The sequence below is a fragment of the Eumetopias jubatus genome, unplaced genomic scaffold (genome assembly GCF_037043125.1).
Source record: "Eumetopias jubatus isolate StellerSeaLion01/CBP00866 unplaced genomic scaffold, mEumJub1_p1.0 scaffold_2, whole genome shotgun sequence".
In the NCBI taxonomy this organism is placed as follows: domain Eukaryota; kingdom Metazoa; phylum Chordata; class Mammalia; order Carnivora; family Otariidae; genus Eumetopias; species Eumetopias jubatus.
The window spans coordinates 63,182,410-63,207,323 of NW_028274808.1; the positions used below are offsets into that span (position 1 = coordinate 63,182,410).

General features: G+C 37.5%; 1 protein-coding gene across 2 annotated transcripts in view; it reads right to left on the minus strand.

Annotated features, from left to right (window-relative positions):
- The window catches only part of CPE (carboxypeptidase E), a 121,356-nt gene that overhangs the window by 13,479 nt on the left and 82,963 nt on the right, over positions 1 to 24,914 (minus strand). Inside the window, exons 3-5 of one of the 2 annotated variants that reach the window (XM_028104428.2) lie at positions 23,185 to 23,352; positions 14,917 to 15,034; positions 13,098 to 13,280 (exon numbers count right to left, since the gene is read on the minus strand). In XM_028104428.2, the coding sequence (XP_027960229.1) occupies positions 13,098 to 13,280; positions 14,917 to 15,034; positions 23,185 to 23,352 (469 nt within the window). Of the gene's footprint in view, positions 1 to 13,097; positions 13,281 to 14,912; positions 15,035 to 23,184; positions 23,353 to 24,914 lie in introns of both variants that reach the window. The other variant, XM_088019574.1, reaches the window with a different exon arrangement.

Below are 24,914 nucleotides of genomic sequence, written 5' to 3' on the forward strand. Positions count from 1 at the left end.
GCCACAGATTTACAAATGGTTGCAGATATAACCAAGATGTCGGAGATTGAATTCAGGCTAGCAATTGTGAAGACAATAGCTAGAATGGAGAAATCGATTAATGGCAACATAGAGTCTCTAAGGGCAGAAATGAAAGCTGAATTGGCAGAACTTAAAAATGCTATCAATGAGATCCAATCTAATCTAGATAATCTAACAGCTAGGGTAAGTGAGGCAGAAGAATGAATTAGTGACCTAGAAGACCAATTAATAGACAAAAAGGGAAATGAGGAGGCCAGGGAAAAACAACTCAGAATCCATGAAAATAGAATCAGAGAAATAAGTGACACCATGAAATGTTCCAATGTCAGAATTATTGGAATCCCTGAGGGGGTGGAGAGAGAGAAAGGACTAGAAGATATATTTGAGCAAATTGTAGCTGAGAACTTCCCTAATCAGGGGAATGAAACAAACATTCGTGTCCTAGAGGCAGAGAGAACCCCCTCCCAAGATCAAGGAAAACAGGCCAACACCCCCGCATGTAATAGTAAAACTCGCAAACCTTAGAACCAAGGAAACCATCTTAAGGGCAGTTAGGGGGAAGAGATTCCTTATGTACAGAGGGAGGAACATCAGAATGATGTCAGACCTATCCACAGAGACCTGGCAAACCAGAAAGGCCTGGCAAGACATATTCAGGGTACTGAATGAGAAGAACATGCGGCCAAGAATACTTTATCCAGCAAGGCTGTCATTTAGAATAGATGGAGAGATGCAGAGCTTCCAAGACCGGAAGAAACTGAAAGAATATGTGACCACTAAGCCGGTCCTGCAAGAACTATTAAGGGAGGTTCTATAAAAAGAGAAAGACCCCAAGATTGATACAGAAAAAAAATTTACAGGGACAATCTATAAAAACAAGGTCTTCACAGGCAACATGATGACCATTAATTCATATCTTTCAGTAATCACTCTCAATGTGAAAGGCCTAAATGCTCCCATAAAACAACACAGGGTTGCAGATTGGATAAAAAGACAGGAACCATCTATATGCTGTCTATAAGAGACTCATTTTGAACCTAAAGATACATCCAGACTGAAAGTGAAGGGATGGAGATCCATCTTACATGCCAACAGACCTCAAAAGAAATCTGGGGTAGCAATTCTTATATCAGACAAATTAGATTTTAAACTAAAGACTGTAGTTAGAGACACAGAAGGACACTATATCATTCTTAAAGGGTCTACCCAACAAGAAGATCTAACAATTGTAAATACCTACGCCCCCAATATGGGAGCACCCATCTACATAAGCCAACTGTTAACTAAAATAAAGAGTCATATTGATAACAATATGTTAATTGTAGGAGACCTCAATACTCCACTCTCAGCAATAGACAGATCATCTAAGCAGAAAATCAACAAAGAAACAAGAGCTTTGGGCGCCTGGGTGGCTCAGTTGGTTAAGCGGCTGCCTTCAGCTCAGGTCATGATCCCAGGGTCCTGGGATCAAGTCCCTCATTGGGCTCCCTGCTCGGCAGAGAACCTGCTTCTCCCTCTCTCTCTGCCTGCCTCTCTGCCTACTTGTGCGCTATCTCTGTCAAATAAATAAATAAAATCTTTTAAAAAAAACAAAGAAGAAAGAAACAAGAACTTTGAATGACACACTGGACCAGATGGACCTCATAAATATATACAGAACTTTCCACCCTAAAACAAAAGAATACTCATTCTTCTCGAGCGCACATGGAACTTTCTCCAGAATAGACCACATACTGGGTCACAAATCAGGTCTCAACTGATAACCAAAAGACTGAGATTATTCCCTGCATATTCTCAGACCATAATGCTTTAAAACTGGAACTCAATCACAAGAAAAAATTTGGCAGAAATTTAAACCCTTGGAAGCTAAAGACCACTCTGCTCAAAAATGTTTGGGTCAACCAGGAAACCAAAGAAGAACTTAAACAATTCATGGAAACCAATGAGAACAAAAACACACCAGTTCAAAACCTATGGGATACTGAAAGGCGGTCCTAAGGGGGAAATACATAGCCATCCAAGCCTCACTCAAAAAAAAATAGAAAAATCCCGAATTCACCAACTAACTCTACACCTTAAAGAACCAGAGAAAAAGCAACAAATGATACCTAAGCCACACATTAGAAGAGAAATAATTAAGATTAGAGCAGAAATCAATGAATTAGAAACCAGAAACACAGTAGATCAGATCAACGAAACTAGAAGATTGTTCTTTGGAAGAATTAATAACATCGATAAACCACTGGCCAGACTTATCCAAAAGAAAAGAGAAGGGACCCAAATTAATAAATTTACGAATGAAAGGAGAGAGATCATGACTAACACCTAGGAAATAGAAACAATTATTAGAAATTATTATCAACAACTATATACCAATAAACTGAGCAATCTGGATGAAATGGATGCCTTCCTGGAAACCTATAAACTCCCAAGACCAAAAGAGGAAGAAATTGACAACCTGAATAGGCCAATAAGCAGTAACAAGATTGAAGCAGTAATCAAAAACCTTCCCAAAAAAACAAGAGTCCAGGCCTGATGGATTCCCTGGGGAATTCTACCAAACATTCAAAGAAGAAATAATACCTATTCTCCTGAAGCTGTTTCAAAAAATAGAAACAGAAGGAAAGCTTTCAGATTCATTCTATGAGGCCAGCATTACCTTAATCCCCAAACCAGGCAAAGACCTCATCAAAAAGGAGAATTTCAGACCAATATCCCTGATGCATATGGATTCCAAAATCCTCAACAAAATTCTAGCCAGTAGGATCCAACAATACATTAAAAGTATCATCCACCACGACCAAGTGGGATTTATCCCTGGGATGCAAGGGTGGTTCAACATTCACAAATCAGTCAGTGTGATAGAATACATTAATAAGAGGAGAGAGAAGAACGATATGGTCCTCCCAATTGATGCAGAAAAAGCATTTGACAAAATACAGCATCCTTTCCTGATTAAAACTCTTCAGAGTATGGGGATAGAGGGAACATTCCTCAAATTCATAAAATCATCTATGAAAAACCCACAGCAAATACCATCCTCAATGGGGAAAAGCTGAGAGCCTGTCTCCTAAGATCAGGAACTTGCCAAAGATGCCCACTCTTGCCACTGTTGTTCAACATAGTACTAGAAGTCCTAGCAGCAGCAATCAGACAACAAAAAGAAATAAAATATTCGGATTGGCAAAGAAGTCAAACTCTCTCTTTTCGCAGATGACATAATACTTTATGTGGAAAACCCAAAAGACTCCACCCCCAAATTATTAGAACTCATACAGTCATTCAGTAATGTGGCAGGATACAAAATCAATGCACAGAAATCAGTTGCTTTCTTTTTTTTTTAAGACTTTATTTATTTAATTGACAGAGAGAGAGAGACAGCATGAGAGGGAACACAAGCAGGGAGAGTGGGAGAGGGAGAAGCCGGCCTCAGCCAAGCAGGGAGCCCGATGTGGGGCTCAATCCCAGGACCCCGGGATCATGACCTGAGCCGAAGGCAGTCGCTCAACCAACTGAGCCACCCAGGCGCCCCCCAGTTGCTTTCTTATACACTAAAAATGCAACTGTAGAAAGAGAAATTAGAGAAATGATTCCATTTACAGTAGCACCAAAAACCATAAGATACCTCAGAATAAACCTAACCAAAGAGGTAAAGGATCTATACTCTAGGAACTACAGAACACTCATGAAAGAAATTGAAGAAGACACAAAAAGATGGAAAAACTTTCCATGTTCATGGATTGGAAGAAAAAACATTGTTAAAATGTCGATGCTACCCAGAGCAATCTATACCTTCAATGCCATCCCAATCAAAATTCCAATGACATTTTTCAAAGTGCTGGAACAAACAAGTCTAAAATTTGTATGGAATCAGAAAAGACCCTGGATTGCCAAGGAAATGTTGAAAAAGAAAAACAAAGCTGGGGGCATCACATTGCCTGATTTCAAGCTATATTACAAAGCAGTGATCACCAAGACAGCATGGTACTGGCACAAAAACAGACATATAGATCAATGGAACAGAATAGAGAGCCCAGATATGGACCCAGATATGACATTTTAACAATGTTTTTTCTTCCATTTGTCTATGGACAAATGTCTATGGACAAATAATCTTCGACAAGGCAGGAAAAAATATGCAATGGAAAAAAGACAGTCTCTTCAATAAATGGTGCTGGGATAATTAGATAGCCACATGTAGAAGAATGAAACTCAACCATTCTCAAACACCCTACACAAAGATAAACTCAAAGTGGATGAAAGACCTCAATGTGAGACAGGAATCCATCAAAATCCTAGAAGAGAACATAGGCAGTAACCTCTTTGACATTGGCCACAGCAACTTCTTTCAAGATACATCTCCAAAGGCTAGTGAAACAAAAGCAAAAATGAACTTTTGGGACTTCATCAAGATAAAAAGCTTCTGCACAGCAAAGGAAACAGTCGACAAAACAAAGAGGCAACCCACAGAATAGAAGAAGATATTTGCAAATGACACTACAGATAAAGGGCTGGTATCCAAGCTCTATAAAGAACTTCTCAAACTCAACACCCAAAAAACAAATAATCAAGTCAAAAAAATGGGCAGAAGACATGAACAGACACTTCTCAAAAGAAGACACACAAATAGCTAATAGACACATGAAAAGATGTTCATCATTAGCCATCAGGGAAATTCAAATCAAAACCACATTGAGATACCACCTTACACCAGTTAGAATGGCAAAAATTGACAAGGCAAGAAACAACAAATGTTGGAGAGGTTGTCGAGAAAGGGGAACCCTCTTACACTGTTGGTGGGAATGCAAGTTGGTATAGTCACTTTGGAAAACAGTGTGGAGATTCCTCAAAAAATTAAAAACAGAGCTACCCTATGACCCAGCAATTGCACTCCTGGGTATTTACCCCAAAGACACAGATGTAGTGAAAAGAAGGGCCATATGCACCCCAATGTTCATAGCGGTAATGTCTGCAATAGCCAAACTGTGGAAAGAGCCGAGATGCCCTTCAACAGACGAATGGATAAAGAAGATGTGGTCCATTTATACAATGGAATATTAGCCATCAGAAAGGTAAACACTCAACTTTTACATCAACATGGATGGGACTGGAGGAGATTATGCTAAGTGAAATAAGTCAAGCAGAGAAAATCAATTACCATATGGTTTCATTTATTTGTGGAACATAAGGAATAGCATGGAGGACATTAGGAGAAGGAAGGGAAAAATGAAGGGGGGAAATCAGAGGGGGAGATGAACCATGACAGACTATGGACTCTGAGAAACAAACGGAGGGCTTTAGGGGTGGGGTGGGGGGGGTTAGCCCGGTGATGGGTATTAAGGAGGGCACGTATTGCATGGAGCACTAGGTGTTGTACAAAAACAATGAATCGTGGATCATTGCATCGGAAACTGGTGATGTATTGTATGGCGACTAACATAACATAATAAAATAAAATTAAAAGAAAAGAAAACAATCTACACATCACTAGAGTCCCAGAAGGAGAAGAGAAAGAGAAGAGGCAGAAAGCTAATATCAGGAAATAATGGCTGAGAGTGTCCTAAATCCAGGAAGAAACTTGGACATCCAAGTTCATAGGTCCCCAAAAATTTCAATTCAAAGAGATCTCCAGGACATATTAGAATAAAGCAGTCAAAAAAATCAAAGACAAAGAGATAATCTTAAAAGGAGCTAAAAGAGGGGGAAAAAAAAGCTTTTAACTTACAAAAGAATAGCTCCCACCCCCGCCCATAAGGCTATCAGCAGATTTCTCAGCAGAAACCTTATAGGCCAGGAGACAGTGGGATGATATATTCAAAGTGAAAGAAAAAAACTGCCAACCAAGAAAACTTTACTCAGCAAAGTTGTCCTTCAGAAATGAAGGAGATAAAGATTTTCCCAAACAAACAAAAGCTGAAGGAGTTCATCACCATTAGAACTGTCTTACAAGAAATGCTGCAAGGCATTCTTTTTTTTTTAATTTTTTATTGTTATGTTAATCACCATACATTACATCATTAGTTTTTGATGTAGTGTTCCATGATTCATTGTTTGTGCATAACACCCAGTGCTCCATGCAGAACATTCCCTCTTTAATACCCATCACCAGGCTAACCCATCCTCCCACCCCCCTCCCTTCTAGAACCTTCAGTTTGTTTTTCAGAGTCCATCATCTCTCATGGTTCGTCTCCCCCTCCAATTTCCCCCCATTCATTCTTCCCCTCCTGCTATCTTTTTCTTCCTTTTTTTTTCTGATATGAAAGGATACTAATTTGTAACATGGAAACATACAAAAATATGCAGCATACTGGTAAAGGTAGGTATAGAGTCAAATCCAAAAGACTCTAATACTGTATTATGGTAGTGTGTTAATCACTTAACTCTAGTATAAAAATTAGAGGACAAAAGTATTAAAAATAACTGTAGCCACAATAATTTATTAATGAATACATAACATGAAAAATGTAAACGGCTCTCATGCTAACCACAAAGCAAAAACTTATAATAGATTCACAAAAGATAAAGGTATAAGAACCAAAGCAGGGGTGCCTGGGTGGCTCAGTCATTAAGCATCTGCCTTTGGCTCAGGTCATGATCCCAGGGTCCTGGGATCAAGCCCCGCATCGGGTTCCCTGCTCAGCGGAGGCCTGCTTCTCCCTCTCCCACTCCCCTTGCTTGTGTTCCCTCTCTCACTGTGTCTTTCTCTGTCAACTAAATAAAAACTTAAAAAAAAAAAGAACCAAAGCATATCACTAAGGAAAATCATCAATTCACAAAGGAGGTCAGAAAGAGAATAGAAAGGAATAAGAGAACTACAAAACAGCCAGAAAACAATAAGATGGTATTAACATATCTTTTAAATGTTAATGGTTTAAATCCTCCATAAAGACATAGAATATCTGAACAGATTTTAAAACAAGACAAACAAACAAACAAAAAACCAGGATCCAACTCTATGGTGCCTACTAGAGCCTCAGAGCCTCACATCGTCTTTAAGGACAATGAAAGCTTGGAGTGAAGGAAAGAAAAAAGATATTCCATGCAATTGGAAACCTAAAAAGAGTAGGGGTAGCTATACTTTTATCAGACAAAATACACTTTAAGCCAAAAAGCTTTAACAAGAGACAAAAACAGTCATTACAAAATGATAGAAGGGTAAATTTCTCAAAGGAACTAACTCTTGAAAATTATATATGCACTCAACACTGGAGCATCTAAATATATTAAGCCAATACTAATAGACCTGAAGGGAAAAACAGACAACAATTCAATAATAATAGGAGATTTCAATATCCCAGTTTCAACAATGGCTAGATTATCCAGTCAGAAATCTATAAGTAAAAACTGTCCTTGAACTATATGTTAGACCAAATGTACCTAACAGACATAAATGGAACATTCCATCCAACAGCAGAATTACACATTCTTCTCAGGCCCACATGGAATATTATGCAGGATAGATTCACAATTATGTAGAAAATTAAACCAACACACTTTTGAACAACCAATGGGTCAAAAAGGAAATCAAAAGGGAAACCAAAATATTATGAAACAAACAAAAATAGAAACACAGCACACCAAAACTTATGGGATGCAGTAAAAGCAGTTCTAAGAGGAAAGTTTATTACAATAAATGCCTGCATTAAGAAAAAAGAAAGATCTTGAATAAACAATTGAACTTGATACATCAAAGAACTAGAAAAAGAAGAACCACCTAAGTCCAAAGTTAGCAGAAAGAAGGAAATAAGAAAAATCAGAGCAGATACAAATGAAATACAGACAAGAAAAACAAAAGGAAAGATCAACAAATCTAACAGCTGGATTTTTTTTAAAGATAAACAAAACTGACAAACATTTAACTAGACTAAGAATTAAGAGAGAGAAAACTCAACAATCAGAAATGGAAGAGGAGACATTACAACTGATATGACAGAAATGCAAAGGATCTTAAGAGACTATGAATGATTATAGACCAACAATTGGATAAGCTAGATGAAATGGGTTAATTTCTAGAGACATACAGCCCACCAAGCCTGAATTATGAAGAAACAGAAAATCTGAAACAGACCAATTACTAGTAAGAAGATTGAACCAGCAATCAAAAATTTTCCAACAAGGAAAGGCCCAAGATGGTTTCACTGGTGAATTCTACCAAACATTCAAAGAAGAATTAACACCAATCCTTCCTAAACTCTTCCCAAAAACTGACGAGGAGGATATACTCCCAAACTCATTTTACAGGCCAGCATTACCCTGATACCAAAGCCAGAAAAGGACATTACAAGAAAAGAAAACTACACGCCAATATCCCTGATGAATACAGTTGCAAAAATTCTCAACAAAATACTAGCAAACTGAATTCAACAGCACATTGAAAGGATCATACAAAATGATCAAGTAGACTGTATATTTGGGATATAAAGATGATTCCACATATGCAAATCGACAAATGTGATACACCACATTGATAGAATGAAAGATAAAAATCACAATCATCTCAAAAATTGCATAAAAAGATTTTGACAAAATTCAACATCTTTTCATGATAAAAACTCAACAAATTGGATGTAAAAGGAATGTACCACAACATAATAAAGGCTATATATGGCAAGCCCACAGCTAACGTCATTAATGGTGAAAGGCTGAAAGCTTTTTCTCTAAGATCAGCAAAAAGAAAGGGGTGCCCACTCGCACCACTCTTATTCAACATAGTATTAGAAGTCTTAGTCAAAGCAATCAGGCAAGAAAAAGAAATAAGACATCCAAATTGGAGAAAATGAAGTAAAACTGTCTTTGTTTGCAGATGATATGATCTTATACATAGGAAGTTCTAAAGATTGCACCGAAAAACTCTTGGAACCAATAAATAAATTCATTAAAGTTGCAGGCTGCAAAAACAACATACAAAAATCAGTTGCATTTCTATAAGTAACAATGAGCTATCCAAAAAACAAAGAAAACAATCCCATTTACAACAGTATCAAAAGCAATAAAATACTCAGGAATAAATTTAACTGAGGAGGTGAAAGATCTATAAACTGAACACTGTAAGACATTGATGAAAGAAACTGAAGAAGACACAAACAAATGGAAAGATATCCTATGTTCATAGATCAGAATTAATATTATTAAAATGTCCGTACTACTCAAAATGATCTACAGATTCAATGCAATCCCTATCAAAATTCCAATGGCATTCCTTACAGACAGAAAAAAATCCTAGAATTAAATGGAACCACAAAAGACACCAAACAGCCAAAGCAATCAAGAAATAAGAATATAGCTGGAGACATTACACTTTCTGACTTCGGTCTATACTATAAAGCTATAGTAATCAAAATGGTATGATACTGGCATAAAAACAGACACACAGATCAAAAGTCCAGGATTAAGAGCCCAGATATAAATCCTGGCACATACAGTTAACTAATATTTGACAAGGGAACTGAGAATATTCAATGGGGAAAGGCTAATCTCTTTAGTGAAAGGTACTAGGAAAACTGGATGTCCACACACAAATGAAAGACACTGGAATGTTATTTTATACCATACACAAAAATTAACTCAAAATGGATTGAAAAAGTAAATGTAAGACCTGAAATCATAAAGCCCCTAGAAGAAAACATAGGGCAGGGATGCCTGGGTGGCTCAGCCATTAAGCGTCTGCCTTCAGCTCAAGTCATGATCCCAGGGTCCTGGGATCGAGCCCCGCATCAAGCTCCCTGCTCGGCAGGAAGCCTGATTCTCCCTCTCCCACTCCCCCTGCTTGTGTTCCCTCTCTCACTGTGCCTCTCTGTCAAATAAATAAAATCTTTAAAAAAAGAAAAAAGAAAGAAAGAAAACATAGGGGAAAAACCTTCCTGTCATTGGTCTTGGCAACAGCTTTTGGATATGGCAACAAAACACAAGCAAAAAAAGCAAAAATAAACAAGCAGGACTACATCAAACTAAAAACTTCAGTACAGAAAAAGAAACAGTCAAAAAAAATGAAATGACAATCAATCTATAGAATGGGAGAAAATATTTGCAAACTATCCAATGAGGAGTTAATATAAAAAATATACAAGGAACTCATACAACTCAATAGCAAAAAAAACAAATAATCCAATTAAAAATGGACTAAGAACCTGACTAGACATTTTTCCAAAGAAGACACAGAGATGACCAACTGACATATAAGAAGATGCTCAACATCACTAATCATCTGGGAAATGCAAATCAAAGCCACAATGAGACATCACCTCATACCTGTTAGATTGGCTATTATCAAAAAGATGAGACAATAAGTGCTGGCAAAAATGCAAAGAGAAGAGAACTTTTGTGCACTGTTGGTGAGTATGTAAATTGGTATATTCACTATGGAAAATGGTAGGTTCAGAGGTTCCCAAAAGAATTAAAAATAGAACTACCATATGATCTAGCAATCCTAATTCTGGGTATATATCCAAAGAAAATGAAATCATTATCTAGAAGAGATAGATATCTGCACTCCCATGTTCACTGCAGCATTATTCACAGTAGCCAAGACATGGAAACAACCTAAGTGCCCATGGACAGATGAATGGATAAAGAAAATGTGGTATATATAAACAATGGAATATCATTGAGCCATAAAAATTAAGGAAATCCTGCCATTTGCAATACCATGGATGGACCCTGAAGGCATTGTGCTAAGTGAAATAATTCAGACAGAGAAAGACAAATACTGAATGATCTCACTTATGTATGAAATTTTAAAAAGCTAACATAACTGCTTATTACAAGATGAGTAAGTTCTGGGGAGCTAATGTACAGCATGGTGACTATTAGTTAACAATACTGTATAATATACTTGAAAGCTGCTGAGAGAGTAAATATTAAATGTCCTCACCACAAAAAAAAAAGAAAAATGGTAATTATGTCATGATGGATGTCTTAGCTAACCTTATTAGGTAATCATTTATGCAATACATACAAGAAATAAATCACATCATACACCTTAGACTTATACGATGTTATATGCAATTATATGTCCATAAAGCTGGGGAAAATAAAATTTTTAAATAATAATAATTTTTTTAAAAAAGACAATAAGGTCAAACCCTCAACCCTTACTGGGCTACTAAAGAAATGTGCATCCCTCTAAACCTACCTCTCTATCAGGGAAGAGCTTGGATGGTCATTTAAGATGGTCTGACATACTATTTTATTCTTTAAGTCGAACCAATAGCACAGTAGATTCCTAAGGGCTTGGGAGTCTTAATAATATACTACATACTAATTTAACAGTCACTGAGGATCTACTACATACAAGGCATAATAAGAACGCTGCAAACTGCACCAAGAGAGAAGATTCTGCATCCAGAACAATTTTACTTTGAACCTGATTCAAGCTAGTAGTGAATGCTGTTGGTACCCACAGGATTGCTTTTACTGAGCCGGGGAATCCATCCCCAAATTGCTGTTTGAGTGTTGACTGTTAAGAGCTCAGAGCTGACCGGTGTTTTCTAGAAGAGCAGCTGATAGAAACCACCTGGCTTGGGAGGTTACTCCGTCCTATCTCTCACTCCAAAACGCTCCTGGCAATCCCCAACCAAAGACTGACTTATATGAAGCCACCAAAGGTTGGTCCCCTTCCCCTAGCCTCAGGGCAGGATAACCCTGCCTGTGATTTACACTTGAGGCCTTCCTCCCAATGGCTCAGGCTGAGGTTATGGCTGTCCCTGTGACCACATCCTTGCTCACCTCGACCCCCCTCCCTACCCTGCTTCCCTCACTTCCATACAGGGTTTTTCCTCTAAAGAGCACTTCCTCAATAAATTACAAGCAACCAAATCCCTATCTCAGGCTCTGCTTCTAGAAAACATGGACCTAGGACACTGATTTCATTCACTATCTAGAGAGCTAAAGAAAGTCAAAGCTTTCTTTGATTATTGTGGTTCATAATCACTAAGATTAATATTATTATTATTATTATTGTCATTATTTTACAGATATACATCTCTTGGTATTCTGTAGACAATACACTGTTTGTCTATAAACGTAATTCCAAAGGAATCCTTAAAGTTTTTATAAAAATTGAATTATGAAATTACTTCCCATCTGACATATTCGACATAGTCTAAATCCTAAATCTGTCTTTATTTCTCAGGCTATAGGGGGACAAAAGTGCTAAATCTGATCTGGTCTGATGCAAAATATAAGTTAAAACAAAACAAACATATATCAGAAAGAAAAATATCAGGAAGAATATTTTTCTCAGGGCATAATTCAATAAAAGAAGCATATTAAACAAACCCAAATCCTATAACTCACTAGTGCTGCTACTGCCATAATTCTCTTGCATTCCCAGGTGGGTCATAGAAAATCGTTCTTGGGCAAAAAGGGGGAAAAAAAAACATATCACTATCTTTACATTTCATTCTTTATCCTGGATAGAGTGAGTGTTACACAACTGTTGATGGTCTGGCTAACCATGAAAATAAGAGTTCTATAAAGACTACGTGGTCTATAAAGTCTACGTGGGGCAAAGGGAGCCAGGATTGCTGCCCTGGTCACCTAGAAGATGCTTCCTCCAGCGAACGTGCTGCCTGTGGGCTTTTCCCTTTTCTGACCCCATAAAAGTTGAAGAGCTTCATGATCTAATATTGCTTATTACAGTAGTGAATATAAACTAATAGTACACATCAAATAGTCCCCATTATCCCATCATTTAAAAGAAAAATAAAAGGTATATGGACCAAGATACACTGCCCTCTAATATATACATTTGACTATAGTAAAAGCTTAACTAATATAATATATAATAAGGACGCTATCTTAAGTAGGATATTTCACAATATCCAATTTATATTTTCCCCATGGACGTCTTTAGTTCATTTCTCATATGTCTTCAATTAGCATCTTGATTTTTTAAGAATCAACAAAAACAAAACTATACATAGCAACCATTCATGCAGAAAACTAATTTTAATGGATGAGCCATAGGTTCCGTCTATTTCTTAATGTTTGAGGAGGACTGAAAGCTCTCTACATCTAAATGGTAACTATAAATAATTCACCGAGGCTCCGAAGCACAAAGCGAAATGGAAACTCACCGCCAGGTACACTGTACCAAGCAGCACCATTGGTTGTTCCATCTACAAAGCTGCTGTCGTCATCATTCTTGCGACAGGGTGGTCGATTGGGGTCAGACATGGGTGGGTTAAAAGAGGAGTACGCCCGAGCCAAGCTTTGGAAAATGGTATCATCTGGGCAGGAGCTATATTCATGAGCACTACCTAGAAAATAAACCCACAAGGTTAAAGAAATTAATATAGACCAAAGAGCATTGCGTGTTTTCGAAAGAGTGGTTCAGTGTTGTCTCTTGCAGACCTATTTTTTTTTTTAAGATTTTATTTATTTGACAGAGCGAGAGAGAACAGCTGAGGGAGAGGCAGAAGCGGACTTCCCGTTGAGCAGGGAGCCCCATGCGGGACTCCATCCCAGGACTCCAGGATCATGACCTCAGCTGAAAGCTGAGGCTTAACCGACTGAGATACCCAGGTGCCCTCTTGCTGATTTTTTTTTTTTTTTTTTTTAGCAACATCACAATGAGAAAGGAGTGATGGTCTAAGTGCTCAACAATTACACTTAGTGTTTAAGTTATATACCATTCTGTTCCACACCACAATGTAGAAATTGGGTAGAAAGGACATTCTACTTATGCACTGAAAGCTTCATGAGAAAAGGTGATAAAGTCGTGCTAAACTTGACCTGAGAAAACAGAAAGGAGATTTCCATTGTTAAAATTTTTAATTTAAAAAATGTAACCTCTGGGTGCCTGGGTGGCTCAGGCGGTTAAGCAGCTGCCTTCCACTCAGGTCATGATCACCGGGTCCTGGAATCTAGCCGAGTGTGGGGCTTCCCTGCACAGCTGGGAGTCTGCTTCTCCCTCTGCCCCTCCCCACCCCGCTCGTGTGCATACTCTCTCTCTCTCTATCTCTCTATCTCTCTCACTCTCTCTCTCAAATAAATAAAATCTTTAAAATAATAATAATAAAATAAAAAATGTAACCTCATAGCCACCATGAATCATTCTCACACATACTTTTCAGTATTTGAGTTTTAAAGTTTAAAAAAATCTCCCATGTGTAATATAAAAAGAAATAATATATATTTTGATACACTGTGTCTTCATATATGATAAAATATGCCAGGCTTTTAAATTTCCCAGCTATTGACAAACTACAAAATCTCTAAATTTTAATGTTTCACCAAAGACTCTCTTCAAGGCTCAAAGTTTCCCATATCTAAAATTATCATCGCGTGCTTGCAAAGGATGGATTCTTCAAAGACCCCTGAGAATCCATCCAAAGCAGGAAATTTCTTGGAGCAACAAAAAGTTAAGTTGAAAATAACTATCTAACTAAAGCTTGCTGTGCCTGAAATTTAACTAAAACTAATCTGAGAAAGTCAAAGGACCATTTTCCCTCCCTGACACCACTAGAAACAGTTCCAGATGCAAAAGCATGAGTGTATGGTAAGACGCAGAGAGATCCACATGGGCCCTGATCAAGCTGCAAAAAGACTGCTTTCATTTTTAAGCCATCTTGTACAAAACCTGTATCATTTCCATTATCTCTCAGTTCTACCAGGGTTCAAGAGTGACCCAAGTTCATGACCTCTGTTTTTTCCCTTTCTCTTGCATTCTGTCAAGATCACGGTCCTCTTCAACTAAACTTACTAAAAAGTTACAGTCCTTTTCTGCCAAATATTTATACGAATGCCACATGAAATAAACATGTGTCCTTCTACAGGCAAAAATCACTTAATGGCCAGTTTCTTAAAAGAATGGTCCACATAGAAATCATCCTATAAACCCTCATAAAACGATTGTAAACCTTGAACCATTAGAGAAGCAGAAAGAACACCTACCACTCCGCGTCTCATCATAGGGGTAATTGGCCACAAGGTCTCCTCCATGGAGATTGGCAGAGAGCACGAAAGGAATATCCATAATCCAATGAATGACTGCCTTAGTCTCAGGAGCAAGCTGTATTAAAGATTAGAGGGTAGAAGGATTATACATTTGGTTATCATTGGTGGGATCACTCGATAGGAAAGACATAAAAAAGGAAAAACAACAACAGTAATCGAAAGCTGGTCATAGGGTCATCTTTCAAGTGCTTTGTGGTGGTTGTCATAAAAATAAAAAAGCTTCCAGTAAGAGCAGCATTTCCATCTCTACCTTTCCCACTTATAATAAAACATATTTCAGTAGTGTTAGAATTTCCTTAAAAGTTTTACTTTTGTTAGCTGCCAGCTTTTTTCTCTTTTTTGTTTTTGTTTTTAGCTTTTTTCTCTTTGAAACTTGAAAACCATCATGCAAATCACTGACAAATTCTAGGACACTTCCATCTGATCTTTGTTAATAATAGCTAAGAGTAAGACAAAGAGAAAACAAAATAGTTGGACTGAAGAACAAGATTCTTTCTCTACGGTGGTTAAACTCTAGAAATGTATGATAGATTTTATTTCTTTTATTACTAATTATTATTATTTATTATTTTCTTTTATTGCTTACTATTTTTCCAATTCCCTCCAACTACCTCTGACGCTGTCCCTATAAAAAATATATTAAATTGGGTCTCTTTCAAAACTCACTGTAAAATATCAGCTTACTTTGGGAAAACCATCTTAAACAAAAGCAGAAGTTTCAGAAATTCATGTTGCCTTAATTTAATGACTCACAGCCCCTCTTATCCTGGTAGCAAAACAAAAGAGGAAAGAAATTTATACAAAAGAATTAATCTGGAGCCAGACACGTTTTTCATATGATGAGTTTTTAATAGTAACTAGGAAGACTCTCAAACTCCCAAGTACCTCATTGATTTAAAAAAAAAAAAAAATTCCTGGAGATGTGATCCATACTTTCTTTGGGACAGAAAATCTAACAGCATCAGTAGGGTTTGATGGCTGCAAGACCTTGTATTTCTGTATCTCTGTTCAGTTTATGAATGAGCTTCACAACATCCCCATTGGATAGGCAAAGATATTCATCCCCCTTTCACTGGGAAGAATCTAGGGATTAGGTGTGTTTATAACATGTCCAAGTTCACACAGCTAAGAATTCAAATCCAGTCTATAAAACTATAAACCCACGTTTTTGTCAGTATTGATATACAGTTTGATACTTTAACATATCAAAATTATCCTATTTTTCACGTAGGCAACTTATAATCATGAAAAAGTGTGATTTAGAACAGGGTGTTGTTTTTATTATTTATTTGATTGGTTTATCTCATTCTCCTTATAAAAATGTTTATTGTAGAAAATGTAAAGGAGACAAACAAAAAGAAAGAAGATTAAAATGACCCATAATTTTACCATCTAAAGATACAAACTGCTAACATTTAGATGTATCTTTCTCAGTCTTTACCAATGCACTTATGTAATTTTTTAAATGTGATAATCTATTAAACACTTTCTGTGTGACACATTGAAGTCTCACATCCACCCTATGAGATAGGGACTACACATACTCCCCGTTTTACAGATGAGTAAACTGAGACACAGAGGAGTTAGGCAATAGCATGATTCCAATCAGTTGTAGTGGCAGAGCCTGGACTCAAGCTCCAGAGCACGAACACCAGCACTAACAATCTCCAGCTGATGGGAGGGGTTGGGTAGAAGGGGGACATGTTGGTCTGAGGGTACAAACTTACAGTCATAAGATGAATAAGCTCTGGGGATCTAATGCACAGCATGTTGACTTAATAATACTGTATTGTCTTTGCTAAGATAGATGATAAGCATTCTCATCACGAAAGAAAACTAAGGTAACTATGTGAGATGATGGATATGTTAATTTGCTTGATTGTGATAATCATTTCATGATGTATATGTATATCAAATCATCATGTCATATACCCAATTTTTATTTGTCAATTATACTTCAAAAGAGCTGGGGGATAGGATCTCCAATTGTTGGGTGTTGAGTTGTTCACTACAGAAAAAAATTCTATAAACACCCTTGTAACTACTCTTTTTTCAGATCTATACTTTCCTTAGGGAAATTTTCCTAGAAATGGAATGACTTAACCAAAAGCTAAGCACGGTTTTTAATTTTATAAAATGTATTACAAATTGCCTTCTATAAAATACAGCAATAGTATGTCAAGCCTGCCATTTCTCATCACTCTTACCAACATGTGATATGTGGTGTTTTTTAAATCTGTCACTTTGATACATGACAAATTAGATTTTTTGTAAATGTGCATTCTTTGATACACTAATAAAACTGGAACCATTTCTATATGTTTAGTAACAATTTGTTTTATTCTTTGGTGACATACATGGTTTAGCTGATTTTTCTATTGAAATGTTGATCTCTTACTAATTTGCAAGAGTTGTTTATTTAGTAAAAACACTAACCCTCTATATTACAGATATTTTCTGAGTTTGTCATTTGTCTCTCAAATTCAGTTTTTTTCAAATTTAATAATAGTAATACTTAAAATACAAAATATTAAAATATTTATGTTTTCAAATTTACTGATCTGATCTTTTTTTTAATGGTCTCTTCCTTTGCTTTTGCATTTTATTCGTTCATTCAATAACTAGTAAGTGGCCACCATGTGCCAATTTTTCTATATGAGGGATTTAGAAATACAGAACATCTAATCAAAAACAATCTTTAGGGGCGCCTGGGTGGCTCAGTGATTAAGTGTCTGCCTTCGGCTCAGGTCATGATCCCAGGGTCCTGGGATCGAGCCCCACGTCGGGCTCCCTGCTCAGCAGAAAGCCCGCTTCTCCCTCTCCCACTCCCCCTGCTTCTGTTCCTGCTCTTGCTATCTCTCTCTGTGAAATAAATAAATAAAATCTTCAAAAAAAATCTTTAATCCAAAAACTGCGTATGCTCTTGTTTGCAATGAATTTATGGTTTATTAGCCTCAACTACTCAAAAGATGGCAATAATATTATGTGATATGAGTTTAACACATTCTTTTATATTCTGTTCCAAGTTTTCCTCGTAGTACTGAATTTCTTTCCAATCTTCTTCCTTGTACATCCCCTTCATTTCTCCTATTTGCTCAAACCCAGTGATTGGTACTGACAAATATTTCGATGAGTTCAGAAGAGACAGAAATCCCTGTGGTTTGGAGAATCATGGAAGACTTTAGGAAGGAGGTGGAACTCCACTATGCCTTGGGGGAAAAAGGCGGGTAGGCTTTGGATAGGAGGAAAAGAGTAGTAAAAAAAAAAAAAAGAAAGAAAAAGAAAGGAGGAGAGTATTGTAAGGGGGAAAGGCAAGCAAGGACTGCCTGGGGTGAAGGACTGGTTTGAGTGAGAGCTCAGGAGGCAAAGCCCTACAGTGGCAGACTGTACTTTTGGATTTTTTGTTCACCTGAAAGGGTTCAAAACAGTGTGCATGGTATGCTTCCATATATTTATAGATTGATACTTGCATAAAAAATAAATCTAAGGATACATACCAAGATGTGAATGGTGGTCATTTAAGACTATAGGGTAATGGGTTCTTTTTCTCTTCATTTATATTTACTTTATCTTTTTGTTCATAATAACATACTAATTTTTAACATTTTTTTAAGAAACTCTTTTGGAACAAATATAACATACAGTCCTGAATACACAAAGTCATATTCGGCTATTAGGTTTAGCCTATTGCTAATTCCGATACATACACTATTGCTAATGTTACCAATATGTTCAAAAGCAAGCAAGTAAATTCCACAATTTGACAAATTAAACTCAGTTTGTCTCTGTCTACTAATAGAATTTTTTAGGCTGACAAAATGCTGAAATCCCCTGGGTACTATAATTATATATTTAAGTAATCCATAGAGAAGCCTCTGGAACATCTCTAAGATTGAGCCCCAAGAGAATCTAGAACCAATTATGACCTATCTTTAAAATTTCCATTTAAAGACTAAGTATAGCTTAAATGTTATGCTCTATAATTAGATGGCTTTGGCTCTTAAAATACACTAAAGCTATATTTATTTCCCTTTCTTCATGACTCTAGCCATTAGAGATAAGTATACAATTACTAAAATTGTTTGATTTATTTTAACTCACTCCATTTTCAAGCAATCCAGGTCCAGGCTCATGTACTGAGCTCAGATAACAGTGGAGGTGACCAGGCCAAATTGCACAAGAACAAATGAGAAAAAACAGCAGGAAGAACTCCAGAGGTTCAAAAGAACAAGAAAAGCATTTGGAACATGCGGTAAAAATGCGGATGCCTTTTCATCACCCATTCCCACAGCGTACACACCCCAGACTTCCTGAATCAGCATTCATAAAAGTCTGCCTTTTTCACCCCAAATTCCTACAAAGCTTGAAATTTAAAAACCACTATAAGGACAGATTGGAGGTGGCCAGAGGCAGTGTTGGGGGGCGGGGGGAGATGGGGAGGAAAATGGGTAAACGTGGTCAAAAGGTATGCACTTCCAGTTATAAAAAGAAGTCATAGGGATGTGATGTACAAAATGGTGACTATAGTTCATAATACTGTATTCTATATTTGAAGTTACTAAGAGAGTAGACCTTAAATGTTCTATTACGAGAAAAAAATTACAACAACGTATGGTGACTGATGGTAACTAGACTTATGGTGGTGATCATTTCACAATATATACACATACCAAATCATTATGCTGTATACCTGAAACTAATAGTATGTTATATGTCAATTATATCTCAATAAAAATAAAACAAACATAGAAGCTACAATAAGGAATATAGCTACTGAGAAGGGGGACTAAGAAAAGGCGAGATGTGTGAAAACATTCACAAAATGCCTACTACACGTCTCCTACCCAGCAATGTCTAAACATGGTCTCAGGCTTTTTTTTTTTTTAAGATTTTATTTATTTATTTGAGAGAATGAGAATGAGAGAGAAAGAGCATAAGAGGGGGGAGGGTCAGAGGGAGAAGCAGACTCCCCGCTGAGCAGGGGGCCGATGCAGGACTCGATCCCGGGACTCCAGGATCATGACCTGAGCTGAAGGCAGTCGCTTAACCAACTGGGCCACCCAGGCGCCCACGGTCTCAGTCTTAATGACAAAGATGGAAAAAAAGAGAAGATGAACCAGTTATGAATAATACCATCCCCGAATTATTAGGCAGGTTTACTGAAGATTTAGTCTAATGTAAGCAAACTTTGCTTCTGTTCCAGAAAAGAGACTAAATTTTAATTTTTATGTATTTCTCTTTAATTTACCTTTACCCAGAAATAGTATTGGCATTGAGATATTTTTAATAAAAGCTCTAATTTTGAGGGGTACCTGGGTGGCTCAGTCGGTTAAGCAGCGGAATCTTGATTTTGGCTCAGGTCATGATGTCAGGGTCCTGGGATCAAGCCCCGCCTCAGGCTCCCTGCTCAGTTGGGAGCCTGCTTGAGATTCTTCTCCTCCCTCTCCTTCTGCCCCTCCCCGCACTTGCTCACTCACATGCTCGCTCTCTCTAAAATAAATAAATAAATACTAAAAAAAGTTCTAATTTTTTTAAGTACCATGAGCATATATCTTTTAAATAAGTATTGCTTACATTAGAAATAAGAAAACACCTAACACCGCGATTCTGCAAATATTACACAGGTTCTCTTGGGGAAGAGGAAGGTCGTGCCGATGGAAAGTGTATCGCACTGCACAAAGGCCGCGCATCAGACATCCTACAGACATGAGTTTATTTCATAGATTCTTCTACACAAAGTGGCAGGCATTACTTGTCCCATTTCTTGGATTTAATGAAGACAGCACAGGCAGCTTAATGTAAGCAATGGTGAGAGTCTGCCGGCTGATAGCAGCACTGGGCTTCCACAGTGGTTTTCCATTTCTGCCTTACCCTTCACAGCTTATCACACAGGACTGTCCTCTTTTTACCTCTGGTTAAAAAAAAAAAAAAAAAAAAAAAAAAAAGACAGTCCTCTGTCTTTCCAACTTTCCCTTCATCCAAGAAAGACGGACCAGGGACTGAGAAACTACAAATGTATCTGTGACTCAGAAGCAGGAATGTTTAAGTGACTCACTTATCAGGTTCTACTGGAATCCTCAGCCCCTAGCAGCCCTTTTCTGAGACCAGTTTCCACTTTCAGGCTTAGCCTAAGTTTCTGGAATGAATCCTAAACATAGGCAGGAAAGTTATAGGAACTTTACACCAATAATCCGGGACCCTCCCTATGTCCTGGATCCTCTATCTAGCGCCCAACCGCATGATGAATGCTTGTCTCGAACTCCAGCTGTGGATTTTCAGATACTGTGACTTGCTTGTCAGGCTGGATTGCATTCATTCCTAACAGGTTTTAGGCCTACTATGTGTCAGACTCAAATATAAGCCATAATTCTTGCAACCAAAAGATTGAAATCTAGAATTAAAAAGGAAAATAGCTATATAAATGATTATAATATAACAAACACAATGCTCTATATAGCTATAAGCACCATACTGGAAGTATTTCTAAAGAATGTAAGGGAAGTTTAACAGGACCTGTCTGGAAGAGCAGAAGGCTTCACAGAGGAGGTGACATGGAAGGAAAGGAAAGAGCATTCTAGAAGGTTGGAACAATGCATACAAAGATATAAAATGATTAGAAAATACTTTGCTTAGGGAGCAAAAAGGAATAGGTGGACTGGAGCCCATGGAATATCAGAGCCAGATCAAGGAGTGGGTCAGCCAGCAGCTGCCAGGGGCCAAGGGAAACTTGAAAGGCCGTGGCACTATAATAAAATGCAGAAATTGTACTTTCCACGTTCTCCCTTAGGAAAGGTATACAAAGGAGTTGATAAACCAGAGCAGAATTGCCTGGAAAAACACAAGAGGAATGGAGAGCTGCCAACCCCAGTTCTTCTCCACCTTCCCTCCACAATGGGATCTACCTCTCTCCAAGTAATTGAAAACAATGTTCAAACAGTATTGGTTTGAAGGAGCATCAAACGTGTAGTGGATATGTGGATGCGCCCATCTAACTCTGGGGTACATAACAAAGAGTCCTGAGAAATTTTGCTGAAACGGTAATAATAGTTATAGGTGCTGACTTCAGGCACTTTATAGATGTTAACTCACTCGGTCCTTATAACCACACAAGGGGACAGCTACTATTATCATCTCCCTATTGCAGTGGAAGAAGCAGAAGCACAGAGTGTGGTTAGATAACTTTCCAAAACTCAGGCAGCAAATATGGAGCCAGGCTATGAACTGAGGTGGCTGCCCCAGAGTCCCCAGACTAAGACTAAACCATCACACAGTTCTGACATACTGAGTTTTTTACTTTATCCTCGGGACAGTGGAGAGCTGGCAATGAAGCAATAATTTGTGCATGAAGATCACTCTGGAGGAATTCGAGAAGATTGAACAGGGTCGGGAGGGGCTGAACCCAAAACAAGAAGAGGGGACTGCTATACTCATCAGAGCAAGAGACAATGGGGGCCTGAACCAAGCAGTGGAATGAGTTTGCAGGAGAGGAGAGACCAAAGAAGCGTTAGGGCCCTCAGATCACCGAGATCTGCCAACTGATTGCTGGTGGCGGGGACAGTGATGGAACAGTCAAGGCTTCGATGATAGGGTAAATGAGAAAACACTGTTTTCTTATGGAAAATGTTTGGTTTTGAGGCCCTGCATGTAGCCAGATGAAGGGACTCCGTGAGCGAGTAAAGTAGAGAAAGAACTCCACAGGGGATCGGGAGCTAGAGAAATGGATCTGTAGGGAAAGAGATAAAGGTAGCAGATGGCATTTTGAAGGCCACCACTTAGCCAAGGTAGGGGAAGCTGAGCAGTAACTGGAAAGGCAGTAGAAGGAGCAGGAGAAAGTGGAGTTGGGCAAAGCAAAGAAAGAAAAGGTTCTGGAAAAGAAGAAAAAGATCAGCAGTGTGAAATGCTGTGATGTGCTGATAGAGGGCCTCTGAAAGGGCCATGAAGACTTTCAAAGACACTCACAACTGGGTTCCTTCCTCCTGTCCCCTCCCCCACTTCCCCTCCCCCACTTCCCCTCCCCCTTCCCCTCCCCCCCTCCCCCTCCCCCCTTTCCTCCCTCCCCCATACCAGCCGTGACTTTCTCAGCACCAGCTAACTATCCCACACAAGCTTTAACATTACTGCAACATCCTCCATTATGATGAAACTATTAGAACATACTTCCTTAGGCTAGAGGGCAGACCCAAGAAAACCATACATGTTCCCTACCTTTGTGTTTTGATCCACAATCTTCTTCAGATTTTTCAGCAAATGATTATTTGGACCACCTTCTTTCTCATTAACATAAACTATCCTATCCAGGTCTGGAAAGTTCCGGTTCAAATCTATTCCCTGGGCATTGCTTCGACCCACAAACCAGTCCTTGAGCTCACCAGGCTAAAACAATCAAGGAAAAAATAATAAGTTATTTATTATTATTATTGTTACTATCTAGTTAAGGTCTTCATTAATAATTTTAAAAATAATTTATTAGGATTGATTATTTATTTCAACAATAGCCTCTCAAAATTGTATTTTCACTCTCACTGACAAACACATGAAGGTTTCAGGTTTAAAGTATTTATTATGGTTATTTCAAAATATTTTCAATGAATAATATCTTAAATTTTAATAATAATTACATTTAAAAGATAATTATCATCAAACTGCAAAAAAAAATCTATATATATTAGTAACAGATGCCTTTTAAAGCATGCCAGTCTCTATTTGGGTTAAGTGAAATATTCATTGGCTCTGTAAATCACAGGAATCTATTTTTTAAATATTCAAAAGAACAAATTACTAAAGAAGATTGGAGGTTTAAAATGAGTTTAACATGAATTATGTACATAATAGTAAGATATCTCCCTCTTACAGTCTTCATGAAAAAATATGAGCTCTAGCATCAAAGTTTAAGAGCTTCGTAAGTTGAGAAGTTTCTGTTCAATTTTAAACCCTTCATTCCAGTAACGGTATAATCAGGAAATGTAATGAATTTCCAAGACATTCAGCTATATTCCATAATGCATATTTTCTTGTTTTACTATTAAATTATACATAATCTATGATATATAGCTAATTCCCATATTCTTGAAGTTATATAAGCTCAGATACCTTAGGCTCCAAAGAATAAAAATCCATTACAGAAAATAACAATGATAATCTTTTGTCCATTCTGTCTTACAGATCTGAATATCACCTTAAAATAGTAAACAATTTAATTCTCTATGTTATTAGAATTTTTCTAACTTTAGAAATTATATCAATGTTATTTAGAGAAATTCTCTGGGTTTCTTACAATGTCAAACTGTCAGGTCACTGGATTTTTTATTTTTAAGGTAAAAATCAACCCCCTAACTATAAACATACCAATACTCCCAAAAAATAAGGAAATCGCTTCACACTGTAGAAAACAACTAATGTTCTCCATGCCTGTGCAAACAAAAAGGGAACACATACCATTTATCTTCTCTTAAAGTGTGATTACTTTCCAGTTTCTCTAACAGTTAAAATGTATTAATTTCATTTTACAGGTAGGAGGGGTTTTTGTTGGTGGCGGGGTTTTTTTGTTTTGTTTTGTGTTGTTGTTGTTTCGTTTTGTTTTGTTTTGTTTTACTTTACTCATCATACGTAGACAAGAATTAAACACCCGTGAAACATTGATCTGGCCAAAATTTTTCTTCCTTGATGTCAATAGAGGGCGCTATGACATCACTTCATTCACAGGCAGCAATGGCATTACTCTTCAACACTTGGCAGTAGTCTTACTTCCAGCTTTTTAGAAGAAAGGAAATTTACCTAGTCACAAATGTGGGTGAATCAATATGATTTATTTAACAACAAAACAAAACATTAATTAAATACTGACTTCACCAAATTTCTCATTCGCAAACTCTGCTGAAGAAACTCTCACCCACCATCCCTTACCTTCTGAACTTTTTTCCTACCAGCAAGTTGAA